At 42.3% G+C, this 15,411-nt stretch overlaps 2 protein-coding genes across 2 annotated transcripts in view; both read right to left on the reverse strand.

The window, feature by feature from the left end:
• The window catches only part of LOC106548132 (uncharacterized), a 29,049-nt gene extending 21,211 nt beyond the window's left edge, over positions 1–7,838 (reverse strand). Inside the window, exons 1-2 of the mRNA XM_087711744.1 lie at positions 7,788–7,838; positions 5,684–7,143 (exon numbers count right to left, since the gene is read on the reverse strand). Coding sequence (XP_087567870.1) covers positions 5,684–6,612 — 929 coding nt within the window. The 5' untranslated portion in view covers positions 6,613–7,143; positions 7,788–7,838. The remainder of the gene's footprint in view (positions 1–5,683; positions 7,144–7,787) is intronic.
• A 2,896-nt stretch (positions 7,839–10,734) lies between these two features.
• On the reverse strand, positions 10,735–12,152 carry LOC148047673 (uncharacterized). Its single transcript, XM_087708100.1, has one exon. It carries the CDS (start codon positions 12,046–12,048, stop codon positions 10,735–10,737), a length of 1,314 nt encoding a protein of 437 aa, XP_087564226.1. The 5' UTR covers positions 12,049–12,152.
• Between the last annotated feature and the right edge of the window lie 3,259 nt (positions 12,153–15,411).

Consider the following 15,411-nt stretch of genomic DNA (forward strand, 5'->3'; position numbering starts at 1 on the left):
GTTTGCAGCCCTGATTTTGCCACCCGGAGAAAGACACCTGGCCCCTTCTCAGTCTGGGGTCAGGCTCGAGCACGTCACCAAAACAGTATTGGTTGCATTTCTCATGGACTTTGGAAGAGTTTGAGATAGAAAGGGTACAGTCATTATGTCCCTCCTAGACCTGTCATGAGGTTTCAATAACAATGACCATGACATCCTCCTGGACGGGCTTGGTCATCACCTTTAAAGCTATTTATTATAACAATAGCAATAGCCCTTAGATCTACACTATATTGCCAAAAGTATTTGCTCACCCATCCAAATAATCAGAATCAGGTGTTCCAATAGCCGCCCGGAGTCCTCCGGGATTGGGCGGCCTATAAATCTAATAAATACAAGTACAATACAATACCAATCACTTCCATGGCCACAGGTGTATAAAATCAAGTACCTAGGCATGCAGACTGTGTTTACAAACATTTGTGAAAGAATGGGTCGCTCTCAGGAGCTCAGTAACTTCCAGCATGGAACTCTGATAGGATGCCACCTGTGCAACAAATCCACTCGCTCCTAAATATTCCACAGTCAACTGTATTATAAGAACGTGGAAGTGTTTGGGAACAACAGCAACTCAGCCACGAAGTGGTAGGCCACCTAAACTTGTCCAACATGAGCGTGTGACCTCACAAATGCACTTCTGGAAGAATGGTCAAAAATTCCCATAAACACACTCCTGAACCTTGTGGACAGCCTTCCCAGAAGAGTTGAAGCTGTTGTAGCTGCAAAGGGTGGACTGACGTCATATTGAACCCTATGGATTAGGAATGGGATGTCACTTATATGCGAGTAAAGGCAGGTGGGCAAATACTTTTGGCAATATAGTGTATATACCACCCCACAGTGCTTTATAGCCCTCTTGGTTTAGAGAGTCAGCATACAGCCCACAACAATCTGGGTCCTCATTTTACTGATCTCAGAAGGATGGAAGGCCGAGTCAACCTTGAGCCTTCTCAGGATTGAACTCCGGACAGTGGGAGGAGTCCGCTGGCAATGCTGCATTTTAACCAGAGCCACCACCTACTTTCCCACCTTTATTATTTTCCCATCTATCTGTTCTACCAGATCAGATAAGGTGGGCACATTCCTAGCCCCCTTGCCTTAAATATTACCATCTGATAGGAGCTAGGAAGTGAGTCTTTTCCGTTGCAGCTCCTGCCCAATCAGACATTCTTCCCCCTGAGGTTTGGCAGGCCTTTATACTCCTAGTCTTCTGTAAAGGAAAGAAGATGTAGCCGTTCCCCTAAGCACTGGGATAAGAAAAGGCAGCTGCACACCAGAAGCTTGATTTTAGCCAGGTTTTTGTTTTTATGCATTTGGTTTTAATACAGTTTTTAAGTTAATTACTGATTGGGAGGCCGGCCAGTGTTATTATAAGATAGCTGGCTACATAAATATTTTAAATAAATCAGAGGAAAAGGATTAATATGGAAAAGGGCCTTGCTGAGGCTGCCCATCTGCAGGTTGCTTGACGTACTGAAGATCTATGCATTTATTTAATTATCAAATTTATATGCTGCTAATCCTGCCGTGAACTTCTCCATTTTAACTCCTTGCAAGGAGAAAGATAACCAGATTTGAGCAAGAATGGCAACAGGCACGAACATAACACAGGTCTGCGACTAAAAAGCTGTTTGATTATTTTCATCTAATTTCCATGTATTTTGGTGTGCTGAAAACAAATAAAATATTGAAAAAAACTCCTAGATGTCCTGATTTGCCACAACATGCAAAATTGTCTTCACATTTATCAATTTTTTTTAAATTTTGGGTATTTTTTTTTATATTATGGGTTTTTAACCAAATTTAAAGTTTAAATTACTATTAGTTAATTCACATAAGTGCATTTAAGACATAAAATGCCAAAAAAAAACTTAAAGGGTTTGTCTGAGATGTAAAAAAAATATAGCACTGTAAATCTGATGGTCAGCAATATATACATAAGCTAAGCAAGTTTTAAGCTTCTAATGATAGAAGGGGTTAATATTTCCTGAAGAATCCAGTGAGAGGGACACACAGAGCAGATAGCAGCATCTCCGGTCAGTGCAGGGGGTGTGGCCAGCACTGTGACATCTCATGTACAGACACAGAGCTGCTCTCTCCTGCATGCCACACTTGTGCATGAATCATCATCAGGTTCTTGGTTCTAGGCTGTTCACACTTTTTCATTGCAATTCATGTTAGCTCGTCATTCTTCAACCGTTATGTTATGGCTCCGCAAAAGTGTATTAATTCACCAGACAGTTTCTGTTTCATCTGTGGTGAATATAGTGTTGAAGCAACAGCAGAATATTACAGACTTTGTGAAAAAAGTATACTTTGCATACTTTGGACTAAAAATTGGAGATGAAGTTTGTGCGCCTCATAAAGTGTGCAAACAGTGTCTTGAGGACCTCCGAAACTGGTTCAAGGGTAAGAAAAAATCTTTCCATTATGGGATTCCTATGGTATGGCGAGAGCAAAAGAACCATAGTGATGACTGTTACTTTTGTTCATGGTTCAGGGTTTAATTCCAAATGGAAGCATTCCATTTCATACCCCAATCTTCACTCAGCAATTCGTCCCATTTCCCATGGCACAGATATACTAGTACCCCCTGCTACCTTGGAAGAGATACCTAGCTCCGATGAAGGTGAAGTCATACTGAACCAGATGACGAATCAAATTCTGACTTTGAAGATGATACAAGACCAAAACTGTTTTCTCAGGAGGAGATGAATGATTTGGTAAAAGACTTGAATCTTCCCAAAGATGCCGCTGAGTTACTCGGATCAAGGCTGAAAAGCAGGAATTTATTGTTGCCAGGCGTGTCATCTTCATGGTTCAGACATCGTGAAAAGGAGTTCGTTCCTTACTTCGCCCAGGAAGACAAGTTGGTTTATTGCATCGATGTCGAAGGTCTGATGGGTCAATTTAAAATCCAATATGATTCAGAGCAATGGCATCTTTTTATAGATTCTTCAAAAAGAAGTCTCAAAGTAGTTTTACTCCACAATGGTTTTTACACTTCCATACCTGTAGGTCATTCCATACACTTGAAGGAAACCTACAAGAACTTGGAATTGGTTCTTCGTAAACTTAAATATGAAGACCATGGTTGGCAAGTGTATGGGGACTTGAAGGTCTTGTGCATGCTGCTCGGGCAACAAGCTGGGTATACCAAATACCCTTGTTTTCTGTGTCTATGGGACAGTCGAGACCGACAAAATCACTGGATCAAGAAGAGTTGGCAGCCGAGGGTGCTAACAGTCGGTGAAAAAAATGTCCTCCGAGAAACTTTGGTACCTTCCCATAAAGTTCTTCTACCACCTCTCCACATAAAATTGGGATTGATGAAGCAATTCATAAAATCACTTCCAAGAGATGGAGAATGTTTCAAATACTTGGTTACCAAGTTTCCATGCCTGTCGGAGGAAAAATTGAAGGAAGATGTGTTCGTCAGACCAGACATTCGAAGGCTTATAGTTGATCAAGAGTTTGTCAATACCATGACGGATCCTCTAAAAGAAGGGTGGATTGCATTTAAAGAAGTTGTACAGAAATTTTTAGGCAATAACAAAGATCCTCACTACAAAAAGATCGTCGGAAGAATGCTGAAAGCATTTCAAGCTTTAGGTTGCCTGATGAGTTTGAAAGTGCATTTCCTCCAGTCCCACCTTGACTACTTTCCTGAAAATTTGGGAGCTGTGAGGGAGGAACAAGGTGAATGATTCCACCAAGACATTAAAGAGATGGAAAGGAGATACCAGGGAAAATGGAGCATTACAATGATGGCAGATTAGTGTTGGATGCTTCAGAGAGACATTCCAGATGCTACTCACAAGCGTAAATGCACCAAGAGGAGCCTCACGAGGAAGAAGAATCGAGTTTAGTGTGTGTAGGTGAGCTCACTTTGGTTCAAAAAAGGATTTTCATGAAAATATTGTAATAAAACTTTAATTTTATAAGTCTATTTCCATTTATTTTGAGGTATTGCCTTATTTAACATAGTTACCTAAATTGTCAGGAAACATGATGTCCTATGACAAAATGGAGGTCATTTTCGGATTCAGCGCACCAAAAAACATAGATTATCTGGAATAACCAAAACAACTCTCGAAAAAATTTTTTTTGCAGACCTGTGTAATTAGAAAGGCCAAAAAGGCCTGGTTAACTTATAAATCGAAGAAAATCAAGAATCACATTTTTGGGATTTCCAGACCATCCAAATACAATCAACCTTGCTAGAAGTGCCCTGTATTTGTAGGGCAAGTAAATGTTAAATCTATAGGCTTTGCATTTTGCCATTTGTAATATACAGGGATTATTGTTTTTTGTATTAAGGTTTTATTGATGTAAACCATGTGGAATCATTATGAGTGGGGCTGCCATACATATTTTCATGCTAAATAAAAATACATACATACATACATACATACATACATACATACATACATACATGTTTATATCCCCCTTTATTATATGTAGAAATATCTCAGGATGGCAAACATACGTAATAGAGATGTAAGCTACTTTACTCTGGCCCAGCATAACAGTTCCCCTTGATTCCATAAGGAACGACCACACTGGGCCCGAGAAAGGAATGTCAGATAATGTTAGAGAAAGGAAGAGCAAAGAAAGAAAAAGGAAGCTCAAATCAGATTAGAGGCCAGCAAGCTAAAACATATGAAGAATGGTTAGAAGAACTGGGCTTGGCTAGTCTAGTGAAAAAAAGAACTAGGGGTGACAGGATAACAGTCTTCCAGTATTTGAGGGATTGTCAGAGAGGGGAGCGTCTATTTTCCAAAACACTCGAAGGCCAGACAAGGAACAATGGATGGAAACTGATCGAGGAGATTCAACCTAGAAATGAGACATTTTCAGACAGTGGTAACAATCAACCAACACAACAACTCGACTTCAGAACTTGTAAATGCTTCATCACTACAGCTTTCAAGAAGGGACGTGACTGCTACTTGTCAGAAATGGTATAGGACAGTGACTTCCGGTTTACTCAGGTCTGTTTTTCACCCTCTGAAGCCCTCGGGAAGCTTCCTTGAAGGCTCCGGAGAGCAAAAAATTACCCTCCGAGCAAACCAGAAATGACTTCAAGTTTGGCCATAGAGCTGTTTTTCGCCCTCTGGAGCATTCAGGGAAGCCTCCTGAAAGCTCTGGAGAGCAAAAAATGGCCCTACAGCCAAACCGGAAGTTTGGGAACGGTGACTTCCAGTTTGGCTGTAGGACCGTTTTTTCCCACTCCACCGGCTTCAACCGAAAAACGACCTTAAAAGAAGGCTGTGCTGGAGCTGACAGGGCAACGCCTTGCGCACCATAACAAATGGCTCCGCACCTGTGGCAAGAGTGCCATAGGTTTGCCATCATGGATATAGGATAACATGCTTGAGCAGTGGGTTGGACTAGATTACATACAAGGTCCCTTCCAACTTATTCTATTCCACTCTCATGTTTTATATAAAGCCATGTTTCACTAAAAGGAATCATGCAACAAATTAGTTAATAACAATCAACTGGGCTTTCAATGAGAGAAAAGAAACAAAATTCAAGATTCCTCTACACACATTAAATTTTGCCACAGGTGGAGGAGGAATTTTGTGCGAAACACAGTCTGCAATCTGGGTATTTGAATGATTACTCCCCTATGTGTAACCTTACATGATTTATAAGGCTAGACTTATAACTGAAATCTTTCCCACAATCTGGGCATTCATATGGTTTCTCTCCGGTGTGAGTCCTCCAGTGTATCACCAAATTGGAATTCTGACTGAAATGTTTCCCACATTCAAGACACTCATATGGTTTTTCTCCTTTGTGAGTTCTCTGGTGTTTCACCATGCAGGAATTCTGACTGAAATGTTTCCCACAATCTGGACACTGATATGGTTTTTCTCCTGTGTGAGTCCTCTGGTGTATCAACAGGCCAGAATTCCGAGTGAAATTTTTACCACAATCCAGACACTGATATCGTTTCTCTCCAGTATGAGTTCTCTGATGTACCACCAGGTGAGAATTCCGATAGAAACTTTTCCCACAATCTACACATTTATATGGTTTTTCTCCCGTATGAGTCCTCTGGTGTTCCACCAGGTGGGAATTCCATCTGAAATTTTTCCCACAATCCAGGCACTCATACGGTTTTTCTCCTGTATGAGTCCTCTGGTGTTCCACCAGGTGGGAATTCCATCTGAAACTTTTCCCACAATCGAGGCACTCATATGGCTTTTCACCTGTGTGAATCCTCTGATGTTTCACCAGGATGGAATTATCTTGGAAACATTTCCCACAATCCGAACACTCGTATGGTTTTTCTCCTGTGTGAGTCCTTCGATGTCTCAAAAGATTGGAATTCAGACCGAAACATTTCCCACAATCTGGACACTCATATGGTTTCTCTCCTGTATGAGTCCTCTGGTGTATCACCAGCTCAGAATTCCATGTGAAACTTTTCCCACAATCAGGACATTCAAAGTCTTTATTGCCAGTGCAAGTCCTCTTCTGACTCACCACATTGGTCTGCATTGTAAATCTTTTGTCACATTGGCAGCACTTCTCTCCGGTATGGGTCCTTCCATCAATCATGAAGAAGCTTTTCTGAGTAAAGCTTTGCAAACTTTTCTATGGCGCTTCATTTGGTGGATCCTCTTAAGCTGCGATCTACAATGTTTTTTCCCGCCCAAGTGGAGCTGTCTGTGTTGTTTTTCCAACACTGATATTCTTGGATTTTTGTAGAGGCCAAAAATATTTGTGATCTCTTACTTGGAGGTTGTTTGATTCAAGCCATTATTTCCTTCCTCAAAGGCTTTAAATAATACACGCCCAATTTGGCTATCCAAGGGACTTTTTCCTCCTTCCCACTGACTTCCAAGTATTTGCACTTTTTCTTTATTCCGATATTATCCCCCTTGACTTCTTAGGTAACAGTTACTTCAGTTCCATATATTTTTTCCAGCAAAAAATTTGTTCGTTACTCTCTCCCTTGTCTCTTATCTGCTGAGGAATGAAAAGAGGTTTTCACTTTCCAAAAGAAATGCATTTGATGGCTTGTTTTCCTTTTTAATGATGCTTCTCAGTTTCTGTTTTCCACAGTAATCTCTTTGGCATCCTCTTTGTCTGTAAGATTCATATCAATGAGTTAGTTTCATTATTGTATAAAAAATGGCAGTAGAACATGTGAAATGGGAAACCCGTCCCTCATATATTAATATGAAAAAAATAAAATCATAGTTTAAGTTCTAACATTAATTATGATTCATTTGGCATATAGCAGGCTACCAAGATCCAAGTTCAAATACCGGGTCAATTATAATATTCTCTTTTTGGCTTGGATAGATCAAACAGATACGCACGCCTATTCGCACAGAAATAAAACCTATGAATTTATCTAGGTAGGCAATCTAGGTGTAGCAGTGTGCAAAATGTCCCAAAAATGCATTCACTTTTTTAATTTAAATTTAGAAAGGTGGGCACATATAAAAGATGAAATGGTGCCCAAATGCTATGCAAGATTTAAAGCATCCACATTCCCCGTGAAACTGATGGGCGCTTAAGAAATAGAAAGAACATATGAAGATTTCTTGAAATCTGCCACTTCCCAGCAGAAAATGACAGGCAGCAGTTTTAAATCGCGCAGCCCCAGAGGAATAAAATTTGGGGAGGGGAAGAAGATACAGAAGCAGCAGCCACGTTAAGGCCGTGGAGGAAGCCAAAGGGCCCGACTTGCTCCCTGCTTCTCCTCCCAACTGCCCTCCACTCACCTCCCAGGAGCCGCTTCGACCCTCCAAACAGCACAAGAGGCTCCGCCGTTGGTGAGCCGGAAGAGGAAGTTCCTCTGCCCCTGGGCGAATCAATAAACTCTCTAGGAATTCAATACTCTATCATATTAACCCGTTCCAGTCCAGCTCAGCCCCTCCTGCTTTCCTAGAATACCTCTGCCGCCGCTGTATCGTACCTTCTTTCTGGGCGCGAGTGGTGCTCCATGTTGCCCAACCTTATACCGTTTCAGACAAATGCCTATCCAACATCTTCTTAAAGACTTCCAATGTTGAGGCATTCACAACTTCTGCAGACAAGTTACTCCACTGATTAATTGTTCTGTCAGGAAATTTCTCCTCAGTTCTAAGTTGCTTCTCTCCTTGATTAGTTTCCACCCGTTGCTTCTTGTCCTGCCCTCAGGTGCTTTCGAGAATAGTTTGACTCCCTCTTCTCTGTGCAACCCCTGAGATATTGAAAGACTGTTATCATGTCTCCCCTAGTCCTTCTTTTTATTAAACTAGACATACCCAGTTCCTGCAACCGTTCTTCATATGTTTTAGTCTCCAGTCCCCTAATCATCTTTGTTGCTCTTCTCTGCACTCTTTCTAGAATCTCCACATCTTTTCCACACCGTGGTGACCAAAACTGAATGCAGTATTCCAAGTGTGGTCTTACCAAGGCAAGACGGCACTCATTATCCCTGGACCTGAGCCTCAAGCTTCGTTGGCCAGAAAAGGCAACTAAACCGTTAGATACCTTGAGGGGGAAATGATGTGCAAATAGGAAAGGAGACACTGCCCTAAATGATTGTCAGCTTCATCCCACTAATAGAAGAATGAAATACGGGACAAAAAAACCTGAAGCCCCAACCCACATTGCTTTCAAACACATCTAAAGAGGAGATATTATTTTTCCATCTGCATTCTTGCAATGCTAAATCTCACTAGAGGGCAGAATTCCTTGGAGGAGCCTCCCATTTCCAGAGGAGTTAAGAATTCCACCATTGAATCTACCCAAAGGCAACTTGGTCAAAGTCTTTGGAGGGTGCTAGTTTGTAGAAAGCTGATCTAAAGAGTCCTGCATTTAGAAAGCTGATCTAAAGAGTCCTGCATTTAGAAAGCTGATCTAAAGAGTCCTGCATTTAAGCAGTTCCCTCTCAATTCCTCTCCCACACCCAGAAAGGAGCAGGCCTGGAGACCACTCACTTGCCCTTAGCTCTTAGCTGCTGGCCTCCTTGCCTGGCACTCCTACTTCTTTCCACATCAGTCACATGAAGTGCTCACTTAATGACCCACGTGGTCCTGGAGTTATTGGAAATGTGGAACAGCTGGAATTGCCCTCATTAAATGTTGTGGTCATGTGATGTCACATTTTATAAACTCATTAAGGATTGTGGTGGATCAGTGGTGAAATTCTTTTTTTTTTTTTTTACTACAGGCTCTGTGGGGATGGCTGGGCAAGGATACTGCAAAATCCCAATTTCCTCCCAATTAGCAGGGACTTGGGAGGCTGAGGATGGAGCGAGGCCAGTCAGAAATGGTATTTGTCAGTTCTCCAAACTACTCAAAATTTCTGCTACCTGTTGTCCAGAACCTGTTAGAACCTGCTGAATTTTACCCCTGATCTACTCCCTTCCTAGCTGGTTCCACTTGGTTAGGTAGGAGAGGAACGGCTCAGTCCTAGGGGTCTGCAATATGGAGTAGCTTGGAACTTAAACCGCCCAAGAACGCCATCCATCTTATGATACCCCATTAAGTATCTCCAGCCACCAGAGTGATGCCTGGAGGCTACCAACTTCAATTCAACCCTAGCAAGATGGAGTATTCATGTGATTTTGCCTCTCCCCTCCCCACTTCTTGTCCAGATGACATTTCATCATTGACTCTCGACAGACTGCTACTTCCCTGAACTGAACCGGTGTATAATTTGGAGGTATTCCTTGACTCACAGCTCCTGCTTGAGGAGGACATAACTTGGGGAAGGGCTGTGCAGATTCACCTAGTGTGCCAATTGTGCCCCTTTTCTGGACCAGGAAGCCTTGCACATAGTTCACCTCCTATTTGGATCACTGCACTGGACCACCCAAAAATTCAAATGGTCCAGAACGCAGCTGCGCACAAAACAATGAGTGTCCCCATATTCCACGTGTAAGGCGTTTGAGATGAAAGTTGCACTGGATTGTTTTCTTTGCAGATACAATTAAAGTTCCTGGTCATCCCCTTTAAAGCTATTTCTTTATTATAGCAATATATCACCAGAGAACCATTTATAGCAGTCTTGGTTTACAGAGTCAGCATATAGCCCACAACAATCATTTATGGATCCCAGTTGGATTGAAGGCTGTCAATCTTAAGCCCCATCAGGATCAAATTGCAGGTGTGGTGAATGTCAGCTAGCAATACTGCATTATAAGTGCTGTGCCAGTGGGCCATCTCTCATTATTCCCCTACCTTTATTTTTTTTGCATCTACCTGTTCTACTGGTTGAGATGGAGGGGCATCCTCCTTGCCCATTCCTTTAAATTTTGCTGATAGGAGTTTAAGAACGAACCTTTTCTACTGCAGTTCCAGCCCTATGGGAACTATTTCTCATTAACTATTTTATGGGAACCCTCTTTCCTATGAAATTTGACATGATTTTCTCCTCCTAAAGGTTTCCTCTGTCCGGTCATGTCCGACTCTAGGAGTCAGTGCTCATCTCTATTGCTTAGCAGAATTTTGTTGCTGGGCAAGTTTCTTTTGCCGGCCAAATATAGGCCTTCACCTGTCATCCCTGTGTGGAAGGGAATAACTGTACTGGGCCACAGAAAGGATCTCCCAACACAGATCTCCTCCTTCATGTTTAACAATAAAAACAATCAGCTGAGAAATTAGAATTGTTAATTTCTCAGCTGAGCTTGGCATGAGATCAGAAATGATAATGATTCCTCTACACACATCAAATTAGACCTCATGGAATATCTTCTGTACAATAAGAGAGGAATTTTGTCTGGAAAACTGTCAGCAATCTAAATGGTTTCTCCCTTATGTGTAACCTTACATGATTTATAAGACCCTCATATGGTTTTTCTCTGGTGTGAATTTTCTGGTGTATTACCAATTTGGAACTCTGAGTGAAATGTTTCCTACAGTCCGGACATTCATATGGTTTATTGCCTGTGTGAGTTCTCTGGTGTAAAACCAGTTGAGAATTCCAAAGGAAACCTTTCCCACAATCAGGGCACTTATATGGTTTATCTACTGTGTGAATCCTCTGGTGTATTACCAGGTTGTAATTCTGAGTGAAGCTTTTCCCACAATACAGACACTCATATGGTTTCTCTCCTGTGTGAGTGCTCTGGTGTAACACCATATTGAAATTCTTACTGAAACTTTTCCCACAATCAGGACATTCATATGGTTTCTCTCCCGTGTGAGTCCTCTGGTGTTTCACCAGGTTGGAACCCTGAGTGAAACGTTTCCCACAGTCTGGACACTCATATGGTTTGTTGCCTGTGTGAGTTCTCTGGTGTAGCACCAGGGAAGAATTCCGAGAAAAACATTTCCCACAATCAGGACACTTATACGGTTTTTCTCCTGTGTGAGTCCTCTGATGTATCACCAAGTCAGAATTTCGAATGAAACTTTTCCCACAATCCGGACACTTATATGGTGTCTCTTTTGTGTGAGTTCTTTGGTGTTCTACCAGGTGGGAATTTTGATTGAAATGTTTCCCACAGTCCAAGCACTCATATGGTTTCTCTCCTGTGTGAGTGCTCTGATGTATCACCAGATTGAAATTCTTCCTGAAACTTTTCCCACAAATAGGACACTCATATGATTTCTCCCCCGAGTGAGTCCTCTGGTGTATAAGCAAGTCGTAATTCTGACTGAAACTTTTCCCACACTCTAGACACACATATGGTTTTTCTCCTGTGTGAATCCTCTGATGTTTCACCAGGTGGGAATTATCTTGGAATGATTTTCCACAATACGAACATTCATATGGTTTTTCTCCTGTGTGAGTTCTTCGATGTCTCAAAAGATTGCAATTCAGACTGAAACATTTCCCACAATCTGGACACTCATATGGTTTCTCTCCTGTATGAGTCCTCTGGTGTATCACCAACTCAGAATTCCATGTGAAACTTTTCCCACAATCAGGACATTCAAAGTCTTTATTGCCAGTGCAAGTCCTCTTCTGACTCATCACATTCGTCTGCATTGTAAATCTTTTGTCATATTGGCAGCACTTCTCTCCGGTATGGGTCCTTCCATCAATCATGAAGAAGCTTTTCTGAGTGAAGCTTTGCAAACTTTTCTATGGCGCTTCATTTTGTGGATCCTCTTATGCATAGTCAGCTGTGATCTACAATGTGTTTCCCACTCCACCCCCCAAGTGAAGCTGTCTATGTTGTTTTTCCAACACTGATATTCTTGGATTTTTGTAGAGACCAAAAATATTTGTGATCTCTTACATGGAGGTTGTTTGATTCAAGCCATTGTTTCCTTCCTCAAAGGCTTTAAATAATACATGCCCAACTTTCCAAGGGACCTTTTCCTCCTTCCCACTGACTTCCAGGTATTTGCACTTTTTCTTTATTCCGATATCATCCCCCTTGACTTCTTAGTAACAGTTGCTTCAATTCCACATATTTTTTTCCAGCTGAAAAGTTTTTGTTATTGGCTCCCTTGTCTTTTATCTGCTGAGGAGTGAAAAGAGGTTTTCACTTTCCAAAAGAAATGTATTTGATGGCTTTTCCTTTTTAATGATGCTTCTCAGTTTCTGTTTTCCACAGTAATCTCCTTGGCATCCTCTTTGTCTATAAGATTCATATCAATGAGTTAGTTTCATTATTGTCTAAAAAATGGCTGTAGAACATGTGAAATGGGAAACCCGTCCCTCATATATTAATATGAAAAAAATTAAAATTATAGTTTAAGTTCTAACATTAATTATGATTCATTTGGCATATAGCAGGCTAGCAAGATCCAGGTTCAAATACTGGGTCAATTATAATATTCTCTTTTTGGCTTGGATAGATCAAACAGATACGCACGCCTATTCACACAGAAATAAAAACGTATGAATTTATCTAGGTAGGCAATCTAGGTGTAGCAGTGTGTAAAATGTCCCAAAAGTGCATTCACTTTTTTTATTTAAATTTAGAAAGCTGGGCAAATATAAAAGATGAAATGGTGCCCAAATGCTATGCAAGATTTAAAGCATCCGCATTCCCCGTGAAACTGATGGGCGCTTAAGAAATAGAAAGAACATATGAAGATTTCTTGAAATCTGCCATTTCCCAGCAGAAAATGACAGGCAGCAGTTTTAAATCGCGCAGCCCCAGAGGAATAAAATTTGGGGAGGGGAAGAAGATACAGAAGCAGCAGCCACGTTAAGGCCGTGGAGGAAGCCAAAGGGCCCGACTTGCTCCCTGCTTCTCCTCCCACCTTCCCTCCACTCACCTCCCAGGAGCCGCTTCGACCCTCCAAACAGCACAAGAGGCTCCGCAGACACCAAAACACTCCCGTGAGCCGGAAGAGGAAGTTCCTCTGCCTTTCGCCTCCCCTCCTCCACGTCTTCTCTAGGAATACGGATCCTGGGCGGATCAATAAACTCCCTAGGAATACAATACCCTATCATATCAACCCGTTCCAGTCCAGCCCAGCCCAGCCCCCCCCCCCCCTGGTTTCCTAGAATACTTCTGCCGCCGCTGTACCGTACCTTATTCCTGGCCGCGAGTGGTGCGCCATCTAGCGACATATGGCGGAAGAACATGCTGGTTCTACTCTAAGGCGTTTGAAGATGTTCTCATTGATTCGGTGCTTCCTTGTGTGGACCATCAAGTCCTATTCGACTCCCGTTAAGCTGATTGGTAGCTTTTCTCCCTGAGGGTCCATCCCCAAACCTTTCCTTCCAGGTCTCCCGAGGGGGCATTGTCCTTGGAGCTGAGCCCGAAGCTTTTTTTTGCCAGAAACGGCAATTAAACCGAAGGAAAGATCCATTTTGGCGGTGGGTGGGTGGGCTACAAATGACGTACAAATAGGAAGGGAGAAAGTGCACCTCCCTTGGTTCCAGCCACTTTTTCCTCTAGGTGGTGTGCAGGATAACTCCTCAGAACGTCCCTCTGTAACTTGATAAAGCTGTAAGAACGAAGCTTGACTTCTTGTCTCTGTGGTTTTATTTTCATTCATTTCCATTTTTAGCTAACAAGCTGGGTAATTCTTATTGGTGCCCCACCCCTGCTTAGCAATGGAAATTCTGGCACCAATTCCTGTCACAACCTGTCACAGAACTATTCATATTTATTTTCCACGCTCAGGAGAGGCTGGAAGAGTATTTCCCCTTCCTTCTGGACAGTTAGGATCCTGGCCGGCTTTATGCCTCCAACAGCAGTTTGTAATGCATAAGAAAACCATGAGAGATTTTCCTGGCAGAGCAGTTCAAGGCATTGCTGCAGATTATGATCGCTTATAAGTTCAGTTGAAGAGGGCAATGAAAGGTTGGCAGCCTGGGACTTCAATTCATTCTCTGCTTCCAGCTCTGCCTTTGCCACCCGGAGAAAGGGCTGTGCAGGAGGAAAGACATTGGGCCCTTCTCAGTCTGGCTTCAGACCGGGGCACATCACCAAAACGGCATTGGCTGCAATTCTCATGGACTGTTGCTAGGTTTAAGGTAGGAGGGGTACAGTCATTCTGTCTCTTCTAGACCTCTCATCTGCTTCCAATAACAATGATCATGATATCCTCCATGACAGGCTTTGGAGACAGGAAATGGGAGGAGCTTTATTACTGTAGTTCTCCATGGCTGGTTTCAGTGTGGGTAGAAGAGGCCAAGTCTTGGCCCTGAAATTTGGGATGCCCTCAAGCTCAAGCCTGTTGGTGTTGCTTTTTCACATATCCAATTATATACAGATAGTCCTGGACTTATAACATTTCATTTAGGAAGCATTTGACGTTACAATGACACTGAAAAAAGTGACTTTATTATGACCATATTTCACACTTGCCATCATGGCGACATCCCCTGGTCAGAGGATCAAAACTAAGATGCTTGGCAATTGACTCATATTTGGGACAGATTCAGTGACCTGGGGTCATGCAGTCACGTTTTGGAACTGAGCTGGTGCACAACCTGGGGGTCCTCCTGGATTGGCTTTGCAGATTCATCTGGTGTACCAATTGCAATAAAATTTCATTTTAATGTGTGCCAATCAGTGTGCCTTCAAAGTGATAAAAGTTATTCTATTCTAATTGGGCCTTGCACGCGGGTCGCTCATGCCTTGGTCACCTCCAGTTTGGATCACATCACAGGACCATCCAGAAACTTTGAATGGTCCAGAACGCAGAAGCGGAAACAATAATGGGAGGCCCTAGGTTGCCCATGTAACATCTCTGTTGTGCGAACTGCAGTGGATTCATTTCTTTAAGGTGCAATTGAAGAAGCTAGTCCCCTTTAAAGCTATTTCTTTTATTATAGAAATAGCACTTAAAATTATATATCACCACACAGTGCTTCATACCACTCTTGAGTTTACAGAATCAACATACTGCCCCCAACAATATGGGTCCTCATTTTACTGATCCGAGAAGGATGGAAAGCTTAGTCAACCTTGAGCCCCCGCAGGATCGAAATCCAGGTTAT

Source organism: Thamnophis sirtalis, unplaced genomic scaffold, assembly GCF_051295495.1.
Source record: "Thamnophis sirtalis isolate CommonGarterSnake01/CBP01778 unplaced genomic scaffold, rThaSir2_p1.2 scaffold_3, whole genome shotgun sequence".
NCBI classification, from domain to species: Eukaryota; Metazoa; Chordata; class Lepidosauria; order Squamata; family Natricidae; genus Thamnophis; species Thamnophis sirtalis.

Excerpts from the sequence above, each read along its gene's own strand:
- LOC148047673 (XM_087708100.1), bottom strand. The coding sequence starts at position 12,048 with ATGATTGATGGAAGGACCCATACCGGAGAGAAGTGCTGCCAATATGAC.